Source organism: Mobula birostris, chromosome 14 (assembly GCF_030028105.1).
Source record: "Mobula birostris isolate sMobBir1 chromosome 14, sMobBir1.hap1, whole genome shotgun sequence".
Lineage (NCBI taxonomy): Eukaryota > Metazoa > Chordata > Chondrichthyes > Myliobatiformes > Myliobatidae > Mobula > Mobula birostris.
The window spans coordinates 66,268,522-66,294,182 of record NC_092383.1 but is presented as its reverse complement, the minus strand read 5'-3'; the positions used below and the strand labels follow the sequence as shown (position 1 = coordinate 66,294,182).

Here is a 25,661-nt window from a genome sequence, read left to right as displayed (position 1 = left end):
ATATCATATGATTTACCAGTAAATCCCTTCCTCAGAACTGAAATTCTAGAGTGGCAAATGCTTGTGTGTGAAATTTGACTCAGTTCTTAATGCCTGCAGATTACTTTTGGCATGCAATATTAATCTAGCCAGTCTCAAGCATTGCATTTACACCACAACAAAGGATTAGATACAAAGGGACTTCAAACAAACCATAAAATGGATTGTCATCACCACCCATCAATTAGAGGATTAATTTAAAATATTCATAACATTTCAAAAGAGTACTAATAAAAAGTTCAACATATTGAAACCAAAACGTCCTGAAGCAATCAAACTTAGTCTGACTTAAACTATTTCTTGGTCTGGGAGATAAAGATGTTCAAAGCAAACATGATCAGCAATGTAGAACATTATTTGCAGTTTAGATTCCAGATAGTGTTACATAAATAATTCCATGTTCCTGTCAGTCATTATGACATGCTTTGGAAGATAATCTTTCATTATAAATTTTGCTTTATGATTTTCTTGTGTTAATCAGATTGGGTGGGACAGAGCAAAGTAAAGACTCACAATTATATTCAAGTCTTCCAGGTCAACTATGGTAGACTGGAATGTGATTCCTTTTCAGTATTGGAACGTTGATGTAATTAAGGCAATTCTCCTCAACCCATAAATGGAATGTTTTCTGATCCATCTACTCTAACACTCCCTCTGACTAGGGTCACTAATTTGAGCAAGTTTTGAAGTTTATAAATTCTTCACACATTAAACCAGTGGTGTCTTGGGACACACACATACTTAGATGTGTCCTACCCCCCTACACTGTCTGATCTTACACAAGACACAAGGTAGATAAAATTGTCTACAAATGGACCAAAAGGCCTGTCCTTCAAAAACTCTGCAATGATGAAACAATGTAAAACAAATGTGGTGGGTGAATGATACAGAGACTGAGACACACACACTTGTGAAGGTGACAGGTAGGATAGGACAGGTCACAGCACTGATGGTCAGGATGGAGCAACTTGCGAAGCAGGGGTTTAGGAACACAACATGATCAGACGCCAGAATGAGAACAGCACTGAAGGGAGGAGGGCTGGGACTGACAAAAACTCAGAAAAAAAATTACTTTGGGGAATATTCATGCATTGGAATCAATAGCCATGGAATAGGAAAGGCTGATCTCTTGCAACCAACACAGATCTTGTTTAGGCCTGCCTCAGCAAACAGGGTATCCCATTTTGGGCCTCAGTATTGCAAGTGAATTTTGAGCAAACATTGTCAAAATAATATTCCAATACAGAGGGCACCAGATACATATAGTGACAACAAAAGTTTTTGACATCATGGTAGTGCCTGGTACCTTCTGTGTGCATATGGTATATAATGGGAGTTCAACATCCAGGTCCAAATAAAAGAACATGATGCATTTTAAATTGTATCATTCTAGAAGTGTGATAGATGATGTATAGTGAGTAGAAGATAGATCTTAAACCAAAGGAGGGACTGGGTAAAGATTATTTGGAATGGAAAGGAGTTATCTGGATCTCCAAGCTGTGTGTATGTTGGATCAAGTATTGCTCTTGTTTCCCATATCTGCACCTAGACTTTGAAATAATAAAGTCATAGAGTTATTTAGCTTGGAAACAAGCTATTCAGTCCATCAGGTCAATGTTGGCCAGTCAGCCCTCTTCTGTATTAGTCTTATCTTCCAGCACTTGCCCCATGATTTTCTATGGCTTGGTGATCCAAGTTGTAATTCAGACTCATTAATATCGTCAGCGACTCTTCTTTTGCCACACTCTAAGTGAAAACAATCCCCTTTGGAATCCTCTATACCTCTTACCTCTGACCATAAATCTAAGTCCTCTAGATTTATTCACTGCTGCTAAGGGGAAAGGATTTCTGGGATCTATCTTATCCATGCTCCTCGTTTATCTGTTATTCTCAATACCTCAATTATTTTCTCACTTGTTTCTCTGCTCCAGGGAAAACATTACCAATCCATTCTCCCTTCATAACTAAAATGTTTTATCTGAGGTAACTGTCTGGTGAATCTCCTTGGCAACGTCTCCAGAGCAGTTACACCTTTCCTATTTTATAGTGGCCAGAACTACACACAGTACTTCAGATGAGGTCGGACTGATTTATAATATTTAAGCATAAGCTCCCTACTCTTTTATTTCATTTCCCTGAACTGTTCCTAAATAACCCAGTCAACTTTGCTAATTCAGCAGAATATCTACATGGTCAGTATCGTTGGGCACTATATGATCCCTAAATCCCTGTAAGGCTCCTCATAATCTTCTTCAGGCATATAATCATTTGAGATTACTGGCCCCTTGTTAGTCAGGTATTAAACTTACTTCAACCTTGCCTTTAGCTGCCTATGATCTGAAATTTTCTCCTTAAATCTTGCTAGATCTATCCCCGTTGTTTAAAATGCTCCTTATAATATAACATACTAACCATGCTTATCTTTTCTAATATCCCATCATGTGACTGAGCATCTAGTTTTTTCTATGACAATGCTCCTGTCATACATCATGTGACAATTACATCATGAATATCCCTGACTGAGTATAATATGTTATTTATGATATCTTTGAAGACCCCTTGCCTCCCTCACTTGGACCAACAGAGCACAACTAATTGTCCTCCAGTGAAAATCTAAGTCTTGTTTAGTTATTTGCATCAAAGTTGAGATCTCCAGCTCACCTGGGAAATCATGCTGTCACTACTTCGGAGGAATAGAATTTCATATCACAGAACCTTTTGTAGCATCTGCGAACTGAGAATCTGAACTTGATTAGTTAGATCCATTAAGTACTTCATGGAAACGTAAATCATTTACTGCCAAATCTTGTTAAAATACAAACAAAACAATGAATAATCTAGAGTTTTATTCATTTCATTTGGAGATTACTGAGAAATTTTGCAAAATTACAGATAAGTTTGTTAGGTGAAATGTAGTCTGAAAACAAATGAACAAAAGCCACTCTACTTCCAATCTTTTAAAATTTATAATCTGAAGTCAACATGTGTTCTAATCATGTGAATTATGTCAGCATTACAATGATTATTTACTGTCACCTGTAGCCTGAGGCTACAGCAATTAAACCATTTCTACACCAATTTATTCTTGTTTATTCCTTAATTTGTAGATAATATTTTAATATTTTGTATTCATAAATATCTGATAGCTGACTGGCTGGAGTATTTAACTCAGGCCAATACTGAGTTAATAACTGATTCTATTTTGCCTTGTTTGATGCCAAACAGATATATGGATGTGAGCCCTGTTCCAGCAACTCCTGATCAAAGAGGTCGCAGCATGCATCCCCAGAGGAGAACGTCAAATTATACTATTATTGTGCCAGATTATCGTGCTGGTGGGAATAAAGCCAATGGGAGTTTACACATGAGGCCCTATTCTTTGAGTGGATATGCCAGCCCAGAGCCTAATTGCTCTGGAACCTCAACTCCAACATATAGATCACCACATCTTAACTATAATGCTGCAGTACCCAGATATTGGCAAATGTATAATTTGGTTGAAAACATGGAAACACCTGTCTTACCAGGTAAAGGATTTTACCGGTATAATCCAAGCCAACCTTTCTCACATTATAGAGCAATTGATCACAGAGAGGGAAATGCAATGGGTCATATGTGGGAAAATCACCCTAATCAACAATATAGAGGTGTACAGTACTTCAACCCACCACTGTACAAAGACTACCAATACAGCGATGAGAAAAATTCACTGACAGTGCAGCGAATTACTCCATCTCACTGCAGGATCGTACGGACTCCCTCACTAAAAGAATACCCTAACAGAGGCTTGCTAAGGGATGTTGTATCAGAAGAGTTACAGTCATGGCATGAGAGAACCAGGCAGAGGAATGGACGGCCTCACTCGCTGGACAGGCAGTGTGCCTTCCGTGGACCACGTGCTCAGGGCAGAAATCGGGAGCAGTACATGTGTTGGCCAGCACTCTCTTTGCAGGTGAGAGACCATCTGAATATACTTTCAAAGTACAGAGCAGATCTGGTAAATGAATTAAAGGAAATGGGCAAAGCCAAATATAATGTGTAAAATCAATAATAAGTTCACACAGAGTAAAATTTTGAGCTTACACGAGGTGTTGACTACATCTGAAAAGGACATAACATTTTGCGGAAGCTAACCAAATACTTCAACTTTGAACTGAACTGGGCAGAACATACTGTATAGATAAAATATTCCAACTGCAGAAGCTAGACATCTGAAATAGAAACAAAAAAAAATTATGGAAATACTCAGCTGGATATCTGCAGCGAGGGAAGCAATATTTCAGATTGGGGAACATGATCATTTTTGAAACTGAACAAATTTAGAATACAAAAGGGTATGTTTATGATATGTTGACAAGCAGGTAGACAAGGAAGGCAATGATTAGTCAAGTTGACAGAGCTGGTAATGGAACATAAAGATTAGTGTCAAGAAAATATAGACTTGAAAAGCAGAACTGAAGTTACCCAAGGGAATTACTGTAGTGCTGGAAACTTGGAAATAGAAACTAAACATATTGGAAATGTTCATTATTTCTCATTTTTGAACTCAGTATTGAGGCTGGAACAGGTCCTTCTGGCACAATGAGCCACATGGCACAGCAACCCACTTAGTTACTTACTTGGTTACTGCCTGTTACACTATTGGCATTGCGGGCAGCAATGAAGGTCCTCTATCTCTACCGGTGTTCAGGGCTTCCTTCATCATGTCAGTAGCTTCCTCTCGGTTTTCACTACTGTCAGTCATGTAGGTCCCGAATGGAACACCGTCGCACTCAGATGTAGAAGGATTCTTCATTGCTGTTTCTGTAACAATTTCTTCTGACCAGTCAGGGTTGTTAGCCCTGAGCTGAACCCCTGAACCTGGAGGACCGATGGACCTCTGTTAGCCCGGCCTCTACCCTTTGACCCGTTTGGCATGGGTGACCATGCCAAGAGCCAAAGCACAAGGCCCTGATTCCAGACTCCAACATAGCTCTCTGGGTCATTGAGGCATGCAAGCCCCCAAACCCAACGACAAGTTGTATTCCTACTGGAAGAACCCACTTATGTAACACTAGCCTAATCACAAGGCAATTTACAATGACTGATGAACCTACTAACCGGTGTGTCTTTGGACTGTGGGAGAAAACCAGCGCACCCAGAGGAAACCCACGTGGGCACGGAGAGAACTTACAAGCTCCTTACAGATGGCAATGTAATTGAATTCCAAACTCCAACACCCCGAGCTGTTATAGTGTCACGTTACCATGATGCCCCTGAACTTCATTCAGGAACTCACGTTATCCATTTGGCTACGATATACAGTCAATAAGTAGGAGTTGAAATTCAATAAAAGGTATTAGTCCTTTTCTTATCATCTAAAATGATAGAATCTGATTATTTTATATGTTCAGGATTTTCTTTTTAATCGTGACAAATTACAGCAAATCACAGATAGTATATTACCTGAGAAATTCAGCACAGTTGACAAATAACTATATTGTTTTATAATTTTGTTCTGTCCTCTTGATGAATGTTGTATAGTGGTGCTCCCAATGGAGAGCTCCATGTGAAAGAGCCATAACAAAGAACACTGAACAGTACAACACATGAAACTCCTCCAGCCCATATCATCTGTGACAACAATCAAACTAATCCTATCTACATACATATAGTGATAACCTATTATAGCATCCACATTCCAAAGTACTTTTGACATTAAAGCTGGATTTGCCACTATTGCGAGGAAATGTGGCAATTAATTGAATGAAGCAAGAGGCTACACAAAGACATAACAGTCAATCAGCAATGATCAGCTTGGGTGATGTTGGTGAATGAATAAATAGTGGTCAACGGGGTTGGAAGGTGGGAGAAGGTAGCGCTAGAAAGAAGGTGCATGCTGTCTTTCAATAATGCACTTAATTATCCATCTTAAAGGGCAGCATCCACAAAAAGGCAGCTGAAACAATGCACATTCCAGTTAGTGCTCCCCCAGTCTACATGTTCAAATGTCTAAATAAGAGAATGTGACTCAAGTTTATTTATCACATGTACTTCAAAGCATACAGTGAAACATATTGTCTGTGTTAATAACCATGGTATGTCCTTAAGCAGCAACTCAAAGTTTTAATTTTAAGTCAATTTTGTCAAATATTGATTATCTTCTCAGAGAACTAGTTTTCATAAACCATATTCACAAACTATGCCTGACTGATTGATTACAAGGCAAAAGCATCAGATGAAGCTGAAATTGAAGAGTTGTTTTGGATTTCCAGGTTCAATGTAAAGACTTTCAGAGAAATATTTAACACATAGACGTTCAATTGGTTGACAGAATTTTGCGTGTTATTACAATCCCAGTTTGAAGCTTGCTATTGAACAATTCCTATTTAATTCCAGTTGAAAATCTACTTTCTGTTCAGGCAAGTTAGTATCAGATCAGATTATCATCTCTTCACAGTTCACGTGGATTTTGTTACATGCTTAGACATTGCTGTGTTGCTTAGCTGCCTAAACAGGTAGAACACAAAGCATGTCAGGACAGATACTCATCCCAATTAAATTAGAAGTCAAACAAATGTGATCACCACCATTTTCACAATTTTGCACTGTGGCCATATTACTTCCCACAATGTTGATTGTTACAAATGTAACTAGATCAAATGGTATGAAGGTCTGAACCCGCAAGGCATGGCAGGAACTGATACATCAAATGCATTCGTAGTTGTCAAGCGACTGCTGAAACAAACAAGATTCCACAGGAATTATTTAAACATTGCCAGGCCAGTTACTAGGGAGTGACCATTAACCTCATTTTTCAGATGAATGGATAGGAAATCATTTATGCATTCAATTCTGGAATGTTGACAATTGAGCCTAATATGTATGAAGGTATGGCTGCAAAGAGGACAGGCTAGGCAATGATCCATGTTTGAAAAAGACTCCTGATGCTCAGGGACTGGGTTGACAAGTGTGGTCATATAAACAAGGTACTGAGAAGTAGGGGTGTGGGAGAGAAATGTGGCGAGGTAGTCAGAGCAAAGTTAATTCATACTTCAGTCACCGAGAAAAAAACTTCAAAGAAAAAATTCAGAGCTAGATGAACTTGAAACATTGATTATATGACTAACAATATGCACAGTGCCAACATGCTTACTGAAGGAGTGTAACTTTACTCTTGATAAGGAGATTGTGTGGAGGTAACGTGTTCAATAGAAATATCAGTACCAACCATTTCTAAATTCCATAGGTCACATTACAGTTCAAGGGTCACTTGAGTTCATTCTTGCTTTGTGGCCACTACTTAAACATGTAACTAATAAGGTTGAACACCACCATGATCTCTAATCTTATTTCAATTGAAAATACTTTTTTTTAAACTTTAAAATCTTTCCACAATCTGCCTTGGTGATCGTCTTCAGGTTTGTATTCTTGCAAACACTCACTGTTTCCCAAACTACAAGTTCCTCCTTGTTCTTCAAACCATCTGTGATGGTTTTGATTCCGGTGCTGTGGCCTTCCTCTTTATGTGCAGCTGGTTTCAAAAGCCTCTCAAGAAATCTCTACTCTTTCACAATGCACTCTCTTCTATCCAATTTTTCTATTTATTTTTAACCTTGTCTTAGCTGCTCTGTTTTCAGTCAGTCCTGAATAACTATTATTTACAGTCCCGTGCCTGTACACTTAAGTAGGAAATAATCAATTACTTCATATTAGAAAGCCGCTCACCTATGTTAATATGATTGAATTAGAAGAGCATACTCTCTTTCAAAGTTTTTAAGCTTATTTACTCCCTTGTGCTATGTGTGTCAATGCACTTTTTTGTTGGAAGATCATTAAAACCAATTGATGAAAGATCCTCCAATACAGAATTTGCCTCTAGTATTGAAAACATTATTAAATCTTCTGATATAAATGTTGATCACAATAGGTTAATCATTAAAACTTTTGGACTTAGATTAGAGAAACCTTGTTTCATTAAGATTGTGCAATAAACAACCTTTGATTTTTTTTTGTCAATCGGGCTTGTCACTTCGGAACAATATCTGTACGATGACAATGTTAATGTACTTGGACTGTCCTTGACCCCGGGAGAAAATTCATTTGCAATGAAATTAAATTGTATGACTATTTTTGTTGTAAAATGCAATTGAAAGTCATTTTTAGAGTGAAATACAATGGTGACTGTTTTCAGATCATAAGCACCACTTTTGAAATTTAGCCGGATACTTCCTGGCTAGAACCTTGCATTCATCCTTCCTGAGTTTTGCATCAGGATTCTGTTGGATGAAGTCATTCCCCATGCAAAACTACTTTTGCAGCATTGAAGAAAAACCACTCCATCTTTGGGGATGACATTCCCAGGGCAACTAGGTCTTTGCAATACTAGATTGGGTCTCCTATATATTTAGTGCTTCACTTAACTCTGATTCTTATTACATTGAACCAAGCAACCAACCAACATCTAATGTGGCTCCCAGACCCCCATCCCCACCATTTCCCTCAACTTCTCCAGCTTCCCAAACACCTGAAGTCCCTTCAAATCCCTGACTCTCTGAAGCCCATCTGGAAATACCAACCTCCAGCCATCCGGCTCCTGAAGTAGCATGGAGGACTTCACCCACCTCAATACTTCTACAACCTATGGACTCGCTTTTGTGGACTGTACAATGCATGTTCTCAATATTTTTTATTACAGTACTTTTTTTTGTAAGTATGCAATTTGTGCTCTTATGTACATTGGTTGCTTGTTAGTCTTTAAGAGTAGTTTTCCATTGATTATACTGTGTTTCTTTGTATCTACTGTAAATGCCCACAAGAAAATAAACTTCAGGGTGGCATATAGTGACATATATGTACTTGATAATAAATTTGAACTTTGGATCCTCCTGACCCCCAATGAAGGAAACTGTTTTCTAATCACAATCCTTTGCCTGTTGCTGGATCACCATCCCTGAAATTTGAGGACAACTCCAGGTCTGATCTCCCCAGGTTTTGGTTTGCCCACGAGCACTGTGAAATCTAGACCCCTGAGTCTTCTACACCTAACCCATCCCTGTTTAAAACATCAGTCGTAATGACTATCCTTTTCACCTGGTGACAACTGGTCTTGAGTGCTATTTTTTCCCTAAAGCTACAACCACTCTCTGATTACATTTTCCCTTCTCACTGAACCACAGCACATGTTTTACCCCACCCCAATTGGATGTACAGCTGTAAGCACTTCCTCCCCTCACCCCACCGAATAAGGTCTTAACGTTCTTTTAAATTCCTCAAAATCAATATGATCATTATTCACTGCTACAATTTTCAGACCAGTAATCTAATTTGTGTTCTCCAGATTTTCACAGTTTATTATTTAATTTTATAATTTAGAGATATAGCATAGAAACAGGACCCACAATGAGCCCACACTGCCCAATTACATCCATGTGACCATGGACGGTCTTTGGAATGTGGGTGGAAACCCGAGCACCCAGAGGAAACCCACGCCGTCACGGGAAGAGTGTACAAATTCCTTACAGAGAGTGGCCGGAATCGAACCCCGGTCAGTGATCGCTGGTGCAGTGTGGCGACTGCGTTAGCAGCTGTGCTACTGTGCTGCCCCAGCGGTTGTTGGGGTTCAAAGCAATGCAAACCGTTGAAGCTGTAACTCATTCAGTTCGGTCCTTCCTCAGCAATAATCAGGCAACACTACTAATAGCTGACCACCAGGTTCAAATTTTTGACTAGAGCATTAAATTGCAAATCACCCTAAATCAACTCAAAAAGTCCACACAGAATTCCAGCAGTGAAGCATCATACTGCACTCCTGCTCTTTAGGGAACTAACCAAGGACGATACCATTTTAAATTCTGTACCAAATAGCTACATGCTTAATGGTAGAACCAATCATTTAGTTTTACCTTGCTTGCATTAGATTCTAACATACCCAATATGCGTTATTCATGCTGAGGTTCTTCGTTGAGCTTTTGTGCTGATCAAGACTGAATTGCAGCAGTAGCAGTTTATTATCAGTAAATTATCTCTACAAATTTTAATTAGCTAGATGTGTTCTCGCAGCCTTCTGAACATAATAACGCTTGATATCTGTCCTTGTCTCAACCACATCCTGTTTTTTGAGCCCATGGCAACAGATGACATCTCTGAGAGGCAGCTTAGAGGGGGAAAAGACTTGTCTGTGAATCCGGCAAGGTCTGGCAGCATCGAGAGGCGAGAAGAAAGATTTGGAATCACTGTTGACTCAGCACTTAACCAGTGAGATCAGCATTTTCCAAATTAATCTAGAACGTATCCTTAGTCAACGTGTAGCAAGAAGATTTTCCAAGTCTGGCTTTCTGATAGGAAGCCTCATATAGAACAGCACTAAATAAAGACTCATATCCTGCAATGGTAGTGGCTAGAAATTAATGAATCAAGGGGTTAGCGACAGGAATGAGGGAGAATTAGAGGCTGGGGGCAGTAAATGAAGAGTCTAGTGCAGGAACGGTAATGTTTGTTGATGTTGTGGCTCTGACTCAGTTGCTTATTTAGATTCATAGAGATGGGTTGGAGAACTGGACAGGGAGTTAGGGGGTCAGGTTAGGAACAAGGATGGGTTGGGGAACTGGGCAGGGAGTTAGGGGTCAGGTTAGGAACAGGAATGGGTTGGGGAACTGTGCAGGGAGTTAGGGGTCAGGTTAGGAACAGGGATGGGTTGGGGAACTGGGCAGGGAGATACTGGGTCAGTTTAGAAACAGAGATGGATTGGGGAACTGGGTAGGGAGTTAGGGGTCAGGTTAGGAACAGGGATGGGTTGGAGAACTGGGCAGGGAGTTAGGGAGTCTGGTTAGGAACAGGGATGGACTGGGGAACTGGGCAGGGAGTTAGGGGGTCAGTTTAGGAAGAGGGATGGGTTGGGGAACTGTGCAGGGAGTTAGGGGGTCATTTTAGGAAGAGGGATGGGTTGGGGAACAATGCAGGGAGTTAGTGGATCAAGTTAGGAACTGGAATGGTTTGGGGAACTGGGCAGGAAGTTAAGGGGTCTGGTTAGGAACAGAGATGGATTGGGGAACTGGGCAGGAAGTTAGTGAGTCAGGTTAGGAACAGGGATGAGGGTGAACCAGAAACATTCAGAGGCCAGGATAGAACGCTCTGCTGTCAAAGGTCAGCAATCTGGAGATAGGATCTCGGGTCAGGTCAATGGGTGATGAGGAGACTAATCATTCCAACCTCAGTGAATCCTGAGTCAGATGTCCATAGAAGCAGGAGTCATGAGGGCTGGTGTCCACCCCACCCCCCGACCTCTCCTCCAGCCACTGAGATCAGTGGTCCACTTGAGTTCAGAAGTAGAAGTTAGAGACGCTTTGTGGTTGAAGGTCAACGATCCTGGAGATTAGGTCAGTCGAAGCCTTAAGGTCAAATTGACCTCTGTTATACCACCATCAAGAACACTTAATGTGCCATTCCATGTCCACACCGTGGAAATCCGATCACCTGGCTGCACTTCCACTCAGTGTTTCAGGATCATCTTCCTTCCCTCCGCTATCAGATTTCTGAAGAGATAATGAATCCATAACATTACCTCACTATTTCATCTCTCTTCTTGTGCTACTTATTTAATTTAATCTTTAATATATTCTTACTGTATTTTATAGATTTATTAGTATTATGTATTGCAAAATTCCTCTGCCATAAAACACCAAATTTCATGATATTTACCAATGATATTAAACCCGATTCTGACTAGTGAGTCCTGAGACTGAGGCCTGAAGGCTAAGCCCATGGTCAGTGAAGCTGGGAGTCAATACCCAGAGGGCCGTGGACATAAGAAATAGGAGCAGGAGTAGGCCACCTGGCCCATCAAGCCTGCTCCGCCATTCAATAAGATCATGCCTGATCTGGCCATCTCCACCTACCTACCTTTTCTCTATAATCTTTAATTCCCTACTATGCAAAAATCTATCCAACCTTGTCTTAAATATATTTACTGAGGTAGCCTCCACTGCTTCATTAAAGTCCAGAGGGCCAGCCGAATGTCAAAGTCCAGAGCTCACGAGTCTGGAGGTAGAAAGCCCAAAATGATGAAGGCCCAATATGGTCGAGTCCAGAGGCAGAGGCCTGGAGGTTGAGTCTGTGTGTTTGGGCCAGAGACTGGAGTTTAAAGGCCCGATATCTGTGAGTTTGAGAGTCTGGGGCCAAGGACTGGAGGCCCAGAGGTGGTCTGTCCTAGGCTGGCAGCTTGTGTGTATGAGGGATTGGGCGGGTGGGAATGGGACTTGATTTGCTATTGCTGTCTTGTTTTGTCCCGTTGTTGTTTCCTCTTGTGATGTTCTGTGCTGTGCATTATGTATCATGTTGCTGTTGTGTTGAGCTTTGTCGGTATGCAATTTTTGCTGCCGGAAGTGTGGTGACCCTTGGGGGCTGCCCCCATAACATCCTCGGATGTAGTGGTTATTAACACAAATGACACATATCACTGTATGTTTAGATGTTCATGTGATAAATTAATCTGAATCCAATATCAGGAGCTCAAAATCTGTCCATCTGAAAATTTCTGAAAAGTTTGTTGGCTATCTTCAGTATTCCTTGCACCTTTGCGATTCCAGCCAGGTGGTATAGTGCTTAACACTGCAAGGGATAATTTTTAGTAGCAAATTTACCTAAAGCACACCTTAGGACACTGCACTCGTAGAGAAAATATCCAAACTCTAGAAAAGCTGTGCATGACGTCTGGCTCAAAGTTAGGTGTATGAAACCATAACACAAGCGCTAAGGACATGAATTTCAAAGCAATGGACAGAAGAAGCATTGACCTGTGCATAAAATATTTTATTTAAACATGCAGAATGGTTGTGGTCTTAAATACAATTCTGGAAAGGTGATGGAAGCAAAGTTAATCAGGACTTTCAAAAGCAACTAGATTGGCATATGAAGAAAAGTCAGTTTGAGAGGATTGTGTGAGAATTGGGGAATGATTCTGCCAGGACTGATCCACAATGACCAGGTAAAGATTCAATGGAGCATGCCACAACAATTTAAAGGAATATGCAGATTAGAATTGGAGATTTGCAGAAAAAGAATGCTTCACTTTGACAGAACATTCTCATTACAGAACACTCCAGCCTTCTGAAGCACTGCATCTCAAAGTCACTTTTACAACATACGAATCATGAAATGAACTGAAACCGTGGAGTAGGACTCACTGTATCTGCTTTACAATAAAGGAGATGTCACACGTCTATCATTTTGTTCTTGGTTTTGCAGAGACCCATGCCTCACTGGCTCATAGAACGAGCACCGAATCAGTGGTATATGGCGGAAGAATCAGAAGTTGCGAGCCAATTTTGAAGCTGGAATTTTGCAGGTTGAAATTCCTGATCATCACAATGAGCCGGATTTTCCATAATAATCAATAGAACAATTGTGCTTCTTGGTGAAGAAACTATCTGTTGACCACATTCGTCAAAAATTTGCTTTTTTTCCTCACATACTGCTTCAGTGGTAAAACTTCACTTTCTGACTTCTCGGCTAAATGTCAAGATTGCAAATGGGTTTTGCTCTAAGTGCGAACATTCGCAATTATTTAAATGGCATAGCTTTCCCACTGGAATGGTGTTGCTGTTAATCATTTATAGTTGTACTGCATTCCAGTTTGGTGCTATTTGGTACTGAGATATTCAGCAGATGGAGGCGGCACCTTCTGGCCATCAACACAGATTATGTGATTCATTCTCTGTGCATGCTAACACTTCTTAGAATTATTCTTATTTTTGGTTTTCTTTATTACCTTATTTACGACAGTTTAAATTTAATGTATGACACATTTCTTTCATAAAGTTGCTATTCATTTTATGAAATATATTGAAACAACAGTGAAATATTCTATAGATAGAAATACAAATAAGTTTAACAATAGATAATTGACCAATACAATACTACTTGTAAGTGTGCAGTGTCAAAACTGCTATAAATTTATAATTTCACCACAGAAAACAATATCTCATCAAAAGCCTTGCAGAGTTTGCCAAAGACAACTTATTTTTAACTGAGAACCACTGTAGAATTCATAATAGGCATGGATTTACACCGAGTCCTTTCACTGCTCTCAATTGAACATGCTCTTGCTCTGAGTTAAGGGACAGATTTGATTTCCCATTTTTTGGGGGGGTGCAGCAATGAAGTGAAACATGGAACCTGAATGTAACCTGAATTTAGTCAGCGCGGCCAAATTTAATCACTGGGGGATATGGAAAGCTTAATGTTTTTGTTAAAGCTACTGTGAATTCTATCATTGTGCATTGAAATCTTTCGAAGCAACTTTTGCTTCCAGATTAGAATTTAATAAAAGTTAACCATCTTCCAACAAACTAAACCTTGAAGTTTTTGTTAAGTACAGGGAAAATTAGGCTCCACAACACAAGAACAGTTATTTATTTGTAACATTAAGAGCTAATATAAACCCAAATATTGAAAGAGTCTTTTCAAAATCCCATCCCAATAGAGAAAGAAAGATTTTTTTTGTAGTGACACTGTTGATGGAAAGTTTAACTGGTGCATTAGAAATTTCGATTCATATGGAATCCTGAACCAGAAATGAGACTCAACGTGGCTCATTGGGGTCAGATGAAGAAATAGACACCAAGCCAAGGAGAAAATGCCAGGAAGTTGTCTGTAGTTTTTGTAAAAACCATGGATTGTAAGAGTTCTAAGTAAGGGAAAGAGAAAGATTGATGGGGAGGTGAGGGATGAAATTACAAAACATGGTCATCATCATTATGTGCCATGTTGTATGAAATGGTTGACCATGGTCTTGCCCATGATTGTTAGCAATTTTTTCCACAGAAGTGGTTTACCATTGCCTTCTTCTGGGCAGTGTCTTTACAATATGGGTGACCCCCAGCCATTATCAAAACACTTCAGAGATTGTCTGCCTGGTGTCAGTGGGTGCATAACCAGCACTTGTGATATAAACCAGCTGCTCATACGACCATCCACCATCTCATCCCATGGTCTCATGTGACCCTGGTCGAGGGGCTAAGCAGATGCTACACCTTGCCCAACGGTGACCTGCAGGCCTTACACCTCCTTTGGTAGAGATGTATCTCCTCCTCGCCTCCCAAACAAATTACGGTAGCCATGCAATTGAAGACACAACTATCAATATGAATGAAAGGAAGTACAGTAATTGGGAGTGAAAAGGCAAATAGAAGATGATTGGAGAGTTGGGTAATCTTATCAGTATAAATGGAATCGGTTACAGAAAAAAGGGAAGGGTAGGGATATAGAGGAAAGATGAGGCTTTAAAGTTTGGGAATGGATCAGTTTGGGATATGAATGTAGGCCAGTACGGGCCTGGGGAAAATGCCATTAAGCAAGTCAATGAAATCGGTACTAATAGGCTCAATCTGTAATTTTAGCAATGTGACCATACCAATAAGAAAGTTAAATTATTTTCATGGTGGAATGAACAATTTTTTTTGCAAGGTTTTCTAGAAGTTCAAAAAAAAAGGTTTTCATGGGTGATTAAAATGCATTAACTTCCATTCATGTTTGATGGTGGGAGTATTCCTTTATCTAATGTTTTCAACAATTCTCACTCTGCTTGCAACTCGGAGATCAGATTATACTGTACCTGCAGAACACTAAGATTGCTGCAAGTGAGGAAGGCTGAGGTAATAAACTATAGTTAAGTTTGGAAACAAGCCTGGTTGGAACACAGGATCAGAGTTTTGTTGAATATAGAATTCCAGATGAAAAAGTTTTATTATCCTTTACAGTTTGCAGATTTTGCATTTCTCCCCGGAGATGAGGTGCCTTGGCAGAATATGGCTTCTCGGTTGAGAGGGGTTCCTCCAACACCCTACCAATGTGCCTGTACTTCTTATCATCTCTGCTGGTCCCATCTGATTTTCAAATGCTATTTACTTTTGGTGAACTCCAGAAATTGTCAGGGGCAAGCTCTCTGCCAATTTTCCCCAGCTTCAGGAGACCCTGGTCTATTGTGAACCCCTGCTAGGTCCAAGAAGGATCAAACCTGATGCAGCTTGCCATGTGTTGCATAACATGTAACCTACAGAAAAAAAAATGATTTCAATGTATAAAAGATTGTTTTAATTATCTAGGATGAAATATTTTTCAAAAGAATATATAGTAGAAGCAATATTAAATGCTTCAAATTTATCTAAAAATTAACAATGTCAGTCATATTTGTACAAAAATACTTTGAAATATGAAAGTTATTTCATGTAGTTTGGGTCAGCTGGCTGTAATAAACATTTTTCTATTAACATGCAAGTAAAATATATCTATTGACCAAAGCAACAGCCTGGTGAATTATTATAACACTTTGAATCTCTTCCACATTAGCAAAGACCTTTTAAAGCTGATAGAATCATCGAAAGGTACAGCACAAAAAGCAGGTTCTTTGGCCAAAGAGGGGTCTGTGTCAGCCACAGCAGCCTCCCCATCAGATGCCTTTGGCCACATTTAGCCTATAAACTTCCAAGCCCCTCTTCTCTATATATCTATTCAAATGCCTCTTACATGTTGCACTTGTATCTGCCTTGACCTCTTCCTCTGGCAGCTCATTCTAGGCACTCACTATCCCCTGAACAAAGAAGTTATCCCTCACAGTCTTAACCATTTCATAACCCACCTGACTTTATCCACTTCTCAAGTTTATGGAATATATACTCTGTGAGTTCTGCCCTTGTCCCATGACATTGCTCTACCCCTTTTATGCAGACTTTCCTGCACAATCATCCCTCTTAGGCTTTGACTTTCAGGTTTTCCAACACAGTCAGATGCACACACAAGCCTGAAGTCTTTTGATTTTGTGTTTTATATTCTGTGTTTTATGCCCTATTTGTTCTTCATTGCCATTTGTGCAATTTGTTTTTTTTGCATGGTTGGGGAGGGAGGGTGGACTCTCTGAAAGGGTTCCAGGGTGTCCTTTGTTTCATGACTGTCTGTTAGAAGGCAAATCTCATGGTTGTATACTGCATACATACTTTGGTAATAAATGTACTTCGAATCTTTGAAGCAGTTCCCCAAACAGGTATACATGCCCCACCCTCTGGTGTCCCAAACAGTATCTTGCTACATGATGTGCTAAATGATAATATCAGTCTGGTCTGCAAGTTTCTTTGAACTTGTTTACAATGGTGTAAATTACCAGCCCACAGTTGCTGGGTAATGCAGGCCAGTTTAACATATAACATTTGGCTGATGCATGAAAACGTCTGTTGTAGTCACTTCACTTTGCAAACCACATCTCTTACTAGCCAACCCCCTGTTGTGGGCCAGCCTGTGCTACACAGACAATATTGTTTATTTGGAAAGATGTCCCTTTAACTTAAAACTGATTACTGCTTAGAATTTACATTAAGAACTGAAGACCTGTTATCATTTGAATTAATATCTGATATATTCACATAATTCCATAACCTCTCAATAATCCCTAACAGGCAAGTTAAAATATTAGTGACTTGGGTATTATTTTGATAGGTGCTCTTTTTATTGAGTATATGGAGGGGTAGTGCTGGTTTACATCAGCAACTGAGTTTAAAAGTTCTTATTTGTCAATTCATTTTTCCTTATGACATTTGCCCCATCAAATTTATTCTGGCTCTGAGAGCAATCACGTGACAATCAATTCCCCACTATTTTCCTGGAATCCATTCTCCTTCATGTAACGACCTGGGAAAGTTTCACTGCTAATGGAATGGTTTCTCTGTAGCAGCAGTGTTTGGGTTATGACTAGAGATAACAGGGGCTTTGGAATGTGCGCCGTCCCGATGAGGAGAGCTGCCTTACTTTCTTGTGTGCCCAAGAGAAGGTTTTGCCATCTTTTGTTCAGCGGAAGATGGAGAGAAAGGATGCCAGAATGGGGAAGTCGTAGACTGCAGGATGGAATGGACTTGGAATGGGGTCGGGAGTTGATGACGCCCAGGGGGAGATCAATGGAGAACGAACTGATGGGAAAACTGTGAGCTCCAACGTCGCGCATTAGACTGTTTCAAGAGAATGGGCCCTTTTTCTTTTTTTTCTTTGCTAACCCTATAGTCAAATTAAGAATTATAAAGCTCAATCATTTAATTACATATTGTGTTCTGTTTTTTATTTCATGGTACTGATTTGTAACAGAGGAACACATCACCCAAACAAGATTTCTCAAGTTTGGCCAGGCCAGAGGCTGTCTGCCCCTAGATTATGCTGCTAGCTGAACCTACGGGTTACATTCACATTGTCATTAACTCCACCATAACACTCCAATTACCATCCTACAACAGAAGGTATGTTAACACACAAAACAGCAGGTCTTTATAATAAGACCATAACTGGGAACTCACCTGGACAATAAACAGGACCCACTAAAAATATAGGGGTTCAGTACAAGAAGGGACCGAGCTGACTGTATTTCCTGAGAGGCCTCCGGTCATTGAATGTCTGCAGTACTCTGCTGCAGATATTCTACGACTCAGTGGTGGCCAGCGTTCTATTCTACACTGTAGTCTGCGGGGGCAGCAGGATGAGAGCAGCTGACGCCAAGAAGATCGATAAGTTCGTCAGGAAGGCTGGTTCTGTTCTGGGGGTGGAACTGGATTCCTGAGTGATATGTCTGAGAGGAGGGTGCTGCAGAAGCTACAGAGCATTATGGACAATCCTTCTGCCCCCTCCATGACATACTGGACAAACAGAGGAGCACCTTTAATAACAGACTGATTCCACTGAGGTGCTCCACTGAACACCACAGGAGATCCTTTCTCCCCGCGTATAGGACTCTACAACTCCTCCTCCTTAAGTACATAAGTATATGATTTCATTGCACATCTTTTCATCACTTTTTAATGCACATTTTGTTTTTTTTTGTATCTCAATGCTTACATTTTTTTGTATTTTAAAGTACACATTTCTGACTGGACAACCTTGCAACAATAATTTCCTTTGGAATAAATAAAGTTTAATCTTAATCTTAACAAGACATGGGAGCAAAATTAGGCCATTTGGCCCATTGCGCCTGCTCTACCGTTCCATCATGGCTAATTTATTATCCCTCTCAACCCCATTCTCCTGCCTTCTCCCCATAATATTTAATGCCCTGACTAATCAAGAACCTATCAGCCTCCACTTTAGACATACTCAATGACTTGATATTTTAGAAATTAGAGCACCCGGAGGAATTCCATGAAAACACACAGACTCAATCCCTGAAGGTGTTTGCAGCTGTATTTCTGATCCTTCTCACCCAGCAGTGTTATTAGCACATCCCAGCTGTTGTAAGTGAGGAAACAAATTCACCAGGTCTCAAAGGCAAGGACTCTGGACACAGTCTTGGTAGAAAAGGATTTTATCTACAGAAGGCAAAAGTAGGGAAATGGCAACAGAAGGAACACGCACACGCACAAAATTTACAGTAGTCGGATCAGCAATAAAACACACGCGGACAATTAAGAAAATCATGTGGGAGCAAAGTACACACACATACAACCAAGGGAAAAGTCAATACAATACCTGACACTCTTGACTCTGTGCGGGCACAGCTCTTATGATATTAGGGATGATACCCACACCCCTAACCCTATCCAATGCACAACTCACTAACGGCAGGGTGGTCCCTTGGAGGTAGCAAAATAGAGAAAGGGTCAAGCGCACGTGGCTTCCTTTATAGTGCAGCAGGGCTGATGAGTCCAGCCCAGGTGATTCACAGGGAAGCCAATGGCTCAGTGCCAGCAGGGTTAAGCTGATTACAAAGGCCAATTGCCCAGGGTCAAGTACAAGGCTAATTAAAGGGGCCAATGGTTAGGTGTGCATTGATGGGCAAGGAAGGGTCAAACCTTGATTGGCAGGTGGCGTGTCTTTTGACCAGGTAAATGGGCAGTGCTGTCACGTGCCAGTCACGACCCCTCCAATACACCAGCCCTCAGCTTCCTCTCTATCTAAATGCCCCAACAACTGACCTCAGGCCCTGACCCTTACCGATCAAAGGCTGAGTGAACCGTGGAAAGGACTTTGTACACATTGACCATGAAAAAGCCAGTTCTGCAGAGCAGGACTCATGCATCCCTGACCCTACAGAAACATATGTTGGCCCAGTGTTCATAGCCTACCTGCCTTCTGTGATTATACTGTGTCTTTACGTATGGGAATGCGATTCTCCGTCTGTCTATTTATGCTCAAATTGTGAACCTCTTGGGCAGGAGAGTCACATTTTCAGCAATACACATTGTCTCAGAGATTCAGTCTGCACCAACTACTTAAAGTCTCTACATACTATACATTAATTAACAAACACACAAAAAATGCTGGAGGAGCTCAGCAGGCCAGGCAGCATCAGTCAGAAATGATGAGTCGACGTTTCGGGCCGGAACCCTTCGTCAGGACTGAAGAATGAAAGATGGGGAAGGATTTGAAGAATGCTTGTAGAGTGAGTTGAAAGACCAGTAATTTGAAAGACAAAGGGGTGGGGGAGGGGAAGCATTGATGTCATAGCCCTGAAAACTATGGGTGGTAGAAGAAGGAGGCGGAACCATGAGGGAGCTGGGGAAGGGGGTAGAGTGAAAGCGTAAGCGTAAGTGCTACACCTGTCCCTACACCTCATCTCTTGCAACCATTCAGGGCCTCAAACAGTCCTTCCAGGTGAGACAACACTTCATTTGTGAGTCTGTTGGGGTCATCTATTGCATCCGGTGCTCCCGGTGTGGCCTCCTCTACATCGGTGAAACCCGACGCAGATTGGGGGACCGCTCCGTCGAGCACCTCCACGCTGTCCGCCACAACAGACAGGATCTCCCAGTAGCCACCCACTTCAACTCTGCTTCCCATTCCCATTCAGATAAGTCCATACATGGCCTCCTCTACTGCCAGGATGAGGCTAAACTGAAGTTGGAGGAGCAAGACTTCATATACCGCCTAGGTAGTCTCCAGCCCCTTGGTATGAACATAGAATTCTCCAACTTCTGATAATTCCCTCCCCCTCCCTTCCTCTATCCCTATTTCACTCTACCCCCTCCTCCAACTCCCTCATGGTTCCGCCTCCTTCTTCTACCACCCATTGTTTTCAGGGCTATGACGTCAATGCTTCCCCTCCCCCACCCCTTTGTCTCTCAAATTACTGGTCTTTCAACTGACGCTACAAGCATTCTTCAAATCCTTCCCCACCTTTCATTCTTCAGTCCTGACGAAGGGTTCTGGCCGGAAATGTCGACTCATCATTTCTAACTGATGCTGCCCAACCTGCTGGGTTCATCCAGCGTACTGAAGGTGTTGCTTTGATCTTTTACAGCATCTGCAGATTATTTTGTGTTTACAATCAGGATCCTTCAGCAGGACTGGAGAAAAAAAAGATGAGGGGCCCACCTTTTAAGTCGACTGCCCGTAGGTTTTTCTCCTGCTGAAGGTTTCAGCTTGAAATGTTGACTCTTCTCTTTTCCATGGATGCTGCCTACCCTGCTGAGTTCCTCCAGCATTTTATGTGTGTTGCTTGGATTTCCAGCATCTGTAGATGTTCTCTTGTTTTTGTAGATTAAGTATGCTGTTTATAAATAAACCCTTACTTCTTCGAATATGTACGTATATGCTGTCACTTAATACATTAATTCTGACATTAAGACAATGTAGAAAAATCTCCAGGGAATTGTTCTTTTCTAGTGGCTTGAAAGGAAGAGCAAAATTAATAACAAATAAGGTGAAGGGATAAATCATGCTGAAGCATTAAATACTGCTCTAATAAATTCAGTAAAAATATTCAATATCTAGATAAAATCAGTCCAATTTTTTCAACTTTGTCTGGATATTGGCTGTTCCTAAGGATATGAATCCTGTATTTGGGGCACGTTCCTGTCAGCTCAGAAGAAGAAACAATTATTTGTAAAACTTCAAAAATATTAACAAGGGCATTTAGCTAAGGATTCTGTGTGAAATTAAGTGTTTTAATCATTTGAAGAACCAGAAGTATCAGGAATATAAGATTCTGCAGACACAGGAAATCCAGAGCAGCACAAAGTGCTGGAGGATCTCAGGTCAGGCAGCATGTATGGAAATGAATGTGGGTTGAATCATGCATCCTTCCTGGGTTCAGTTATTTTATTATTGGCAACAACGGTTACTTGGACGTCCCACGGAAATGGCTAATCCTCGGCTTTGTTTTACGAGAAAGGAATTCAGCCCCAGTAGCTGATCGGTCCTAAATCCTAGGCTGCTGATACTTGAGCAGACTGACTCTGCTGCTGGAACAAAACTTTCCTCCTGTGTGGACTAGTCAAGCTATGCCAATACCTTAGTGGCAGAATATTGCAATGTTAAAGACGGGTGCCGTGGCCTGGGCCAGGTCCTGCAGGAAGCACGGGAAAAGGAATTCAGGTAAATAAGTGGCAAAAAAAAATGACTTCTGAAATGTGTGCGTCTGTATGTATGCGTGTGAGAACCCTGATTCTGTGTACATGAATGGTGGCATGAAAGTCCCTTGTCTCGGACCCTAAAGGGCTCCAGTAGCGTACATTGTAGACCAGAAAGCATTAAGTATATTGAGAAGTATATTGTATGTGCAGAGTGGACCATGAGAGTGTTTGTAGATGGGTTGTTAGAGAAAGGAACATGTGAGAAGACTAGCAACACACACAAAATGCTGGTGGAACGCACCAGGCCAGACAGCATCCATAGGAAGAAGCACAGTTGAAATTTCGAGCCGAGACCCTTCGTCAGGACTAACTGAAAGAAGAGATAGTCAGAGATTTGAAAGTGGGAGGAGGAAGGGGAGATCTGAAATGATAGGAGAAGACAGAAGGGGGAGGGATAGAGCTAGGAGCTGGAAGGTTGATTGGCAAAAGGGATACAAGGCTGTAGAAGGGAGAGGATCTTGGGACAGGAGGCCTAGGGAGAAAGACAGGAGGAGGGGAGCGCCGGAGGAAGATGGAGATCAGGTAAGAAGTGATTGTGAGAGGGACAGAGAGAGAAAAAAGAGAGGAAAAAAAGGAAAAAATAAAAATACTAAATAAATAAGAGATGGGATAAGAATGGGGGAGAGGCATTAATGGAAGTTAGAGAAGTCAATATTCATGCCATCAGGTTGGAGGCTACCCAGACAGAATATAAGGTGGGAGACCGTTTCGCTGAACATCTACGCTCTGTCCGCCAGAGAAAGCAGGATCTCCCAGTAGCCACACATTTTAATTCCACGTCCCATTCTCATTCTGATATATCTATCCATGACCTCCTCTACTGTCAAGATGAAGCCACACTCAGGTTGGAGGAACAACACCTTATATTCCGTATGGGTAGCCTAATTGATTTCTCTAACTTCCATTAATGTCCCTCCTCCCGTTCTTATCCCATCCCTTATTTATTTATTATTTTTTATTTTTTCCTTTTTTCTCTCTCTCTTTTTTCTCTCTCTGTCCCTCTCACAATGACTCCTTGCCTGCTCTCCATCTTCCTCTGGTGCTCCCCTCCCCCTTTCTTTCTCCCTAGGCCTCCCGTCCCATGATCCTCTCCCTTCTCCAGCTTTGTATCCCTTTTGCCAATCAACTTTCCAGCTCTTGGCTCTATCCCTCCCCCTTCTGTCTTCTCCTATCATTTCAGATCTCCCCTTCCTCCTCCCACTTTCAAATCTCTGACTATCTCTTCTTTCAATTAGTCCTGACGAAGGGTCTCGGCTCAAAATTTCAGCTGTGCTTCTTCCTATGGATGCTGTCTGGCCTGTTGCGTTCCACCAGCATTTTGTGTGTGTTGCTTGAATTTCCAGCATCTGCAGATTTCCTCGTATGTGAGAAGACTAGGGTGGTCTGTGATTGTTCAATGTAGATGTGAAACGGTTAGATGAATCGTAAAAATGCAGAGAAAATGAGCAAAAGTTAAAGGAAAAGACACAGAAAGAACAGGCAAATGATAATAGTGTTTGAAAGGGAACAATTAGCACCAGACCCTGAGGATGAAGCAGATGCTCTACTCCTGCCATCCCCAAACATAGTTTCAACACCACCTATCCAAGTGGCGCCCCTTGCGTACTCAGCAAATGCCGGCGTTTGCCCCAGTTTCCCAATAGCATTAAGAGATGGGAGGCAGAGGAGTGCAGAGGGGATGAGCAAAATGTTGATTTAAACTTAAAAATTGTTTCCCTCACTCTGTAAATTGGCATGGAAAACTCAGTGTCAGACAGAATACAATGATGCTAATGAATATGCAGAATGCGTGCGTAAACGTTTTCAGAAGTATTCTAAATTAACTCTAGGAGCAGGGACTCCAGTCATAATAAATGTTATTGTAAATAAGTTGCAACCTAGGTTAAGGAAAAACATGTACTGTTATTTGCGTGAGATGAGGGAGTTAATTAATATTGCAGGCCTTTTACAATATTGCCAGCAGCAATTACGTCAAAGGATTAAAGTTCATAAACATGAGAAAATCTGCTGATGTTGGAAGTCCAAAGCAACACATACAAAATGCTAGAGGAACTCAGCCAGACAATCGACAGCTTACTCTTTCCCATGGATGCTGCCTGGCCTTCTGAGTTCCTCCAGCACTTTGTGTGTGTTGCTTTGGATTAAAGCAGTTAAGGGGAATAGGAACACACACAAAATGCTGGTAGAACACAGCAGGCCAGGCAGCATCTCTAGGAAGAGGTACAGTCGACATTTCGGTCCGAGACCCTTCGTCAGGACTAACTGAAAGAAGAGATAGTAAGAGATTTGAAATAGGGAGGGGGAGGGGGAGATCCGAAATGATAGGTGAAGACAGGAGTGGAAGGGATGAAGCTAAGATCTAGGAAGTTGATTGGCTAGAGGGAAACAAAGCTGGAGACACGGGAGAAAGAAAGGGAGAGGAGAGCACCAGAGGAAGATGGAGAGCAGGCAAGGAGTGATTGTGAGAGGGAGAGAGAGAAAAAAAAGGGCGGAAATAATAAATGAATAAATAAATAAAATAGCCGATCAGGTAAGAAGGTGAGGAGGGGCATTAGCAGAAGTTAGAGAAATCAATGTTCATGCCATCAGGTTGGAGGCTACCCAGATGGAATATAACGTGTTGTCCTCCAACCTGAATGTGGCTTCATAGAACATAGAACATAGAATATTTCAGCACAGTACAGGCCCTTCGGTCCACAATGTTGTGCCAACCCTCAAACCCTGACTCCCATATAAGCCCCCACCTTAAATTCCTCCATATACCTGTCTAGTAGTCTCTTAAACTTCACTGGTGTATCTGTCTCCACCACTGACTCAGGCAGTGCATTCCACGCACCAACCACTCTCTGAGTAAAAAACCTTCCTCTAATATCCCCCTTGAACTTCCCACCCCTCACCTTAAAGCCATGTCCTCTTGTATTGAGCAGTGGTGCCCTGGGGAAGAGGCGCTGGCTATCCACTCTATCTATTCCTCTTATTATCTTGTACACCTCTATCATGTCTCCTCTCATTCTCCTTCTCTCCAAAGAGTAAAGCCCTAGCTCCCTTAATCTCTGATCATAATGCAAACTCTCTAAACCACGCAGCATCCTGGTAAATCTCCTCCATACCCTTTCCAATGCTTCCACATCCTTCCTATAGTGAGGTGACCAGAACTGGACACAGTACTCCAAGTGTGGCCTAACCAGAGTTTTATAGAGCTGCATCATTACATCGCGACTCTTAAACTCTATCCCTCGACTTAAGAAAGCTAATATAAGCTTT

The 25,661-nt window shown here is 41.3% G+C and overlaps 1 protein-coding gene across 4 annotated transcripts in view; it reads left to right on the top strand.

The window, feature by feature from the left end:
* The window catches only part of inavab (innate immunity activator b), an 82,258-nt gene extending 66,000 nt beyond the window's left edge, over positions 1 to 16,258 (top strand). For 3 of the 4 annotated variants that reach the window (XM_072277765.1, XM_072277764.1, XM_072277766.1), the window contains 2 exons: positions 3,265 to 3,991; positions 13,264 to 16,258. In XM_072277765.1, coding sequence (XP_072133866.1) covers positions 3,265 to 3,991; positions 13,264 to 13,347 — 811 coding nt within the window. In that variant the 3' untranslated portion in view covers positions 13,348 to 16,258. The remainder of the gene's footprint in view (positions 1 to 3,264; positions 3,992 to 13,263) is intronic. The other variant, XM_072277767.1, reaches the window with a different exon arrangement.
* Positions 16,259 to 25,661: the final 9,403 nt, after the last annotated feature.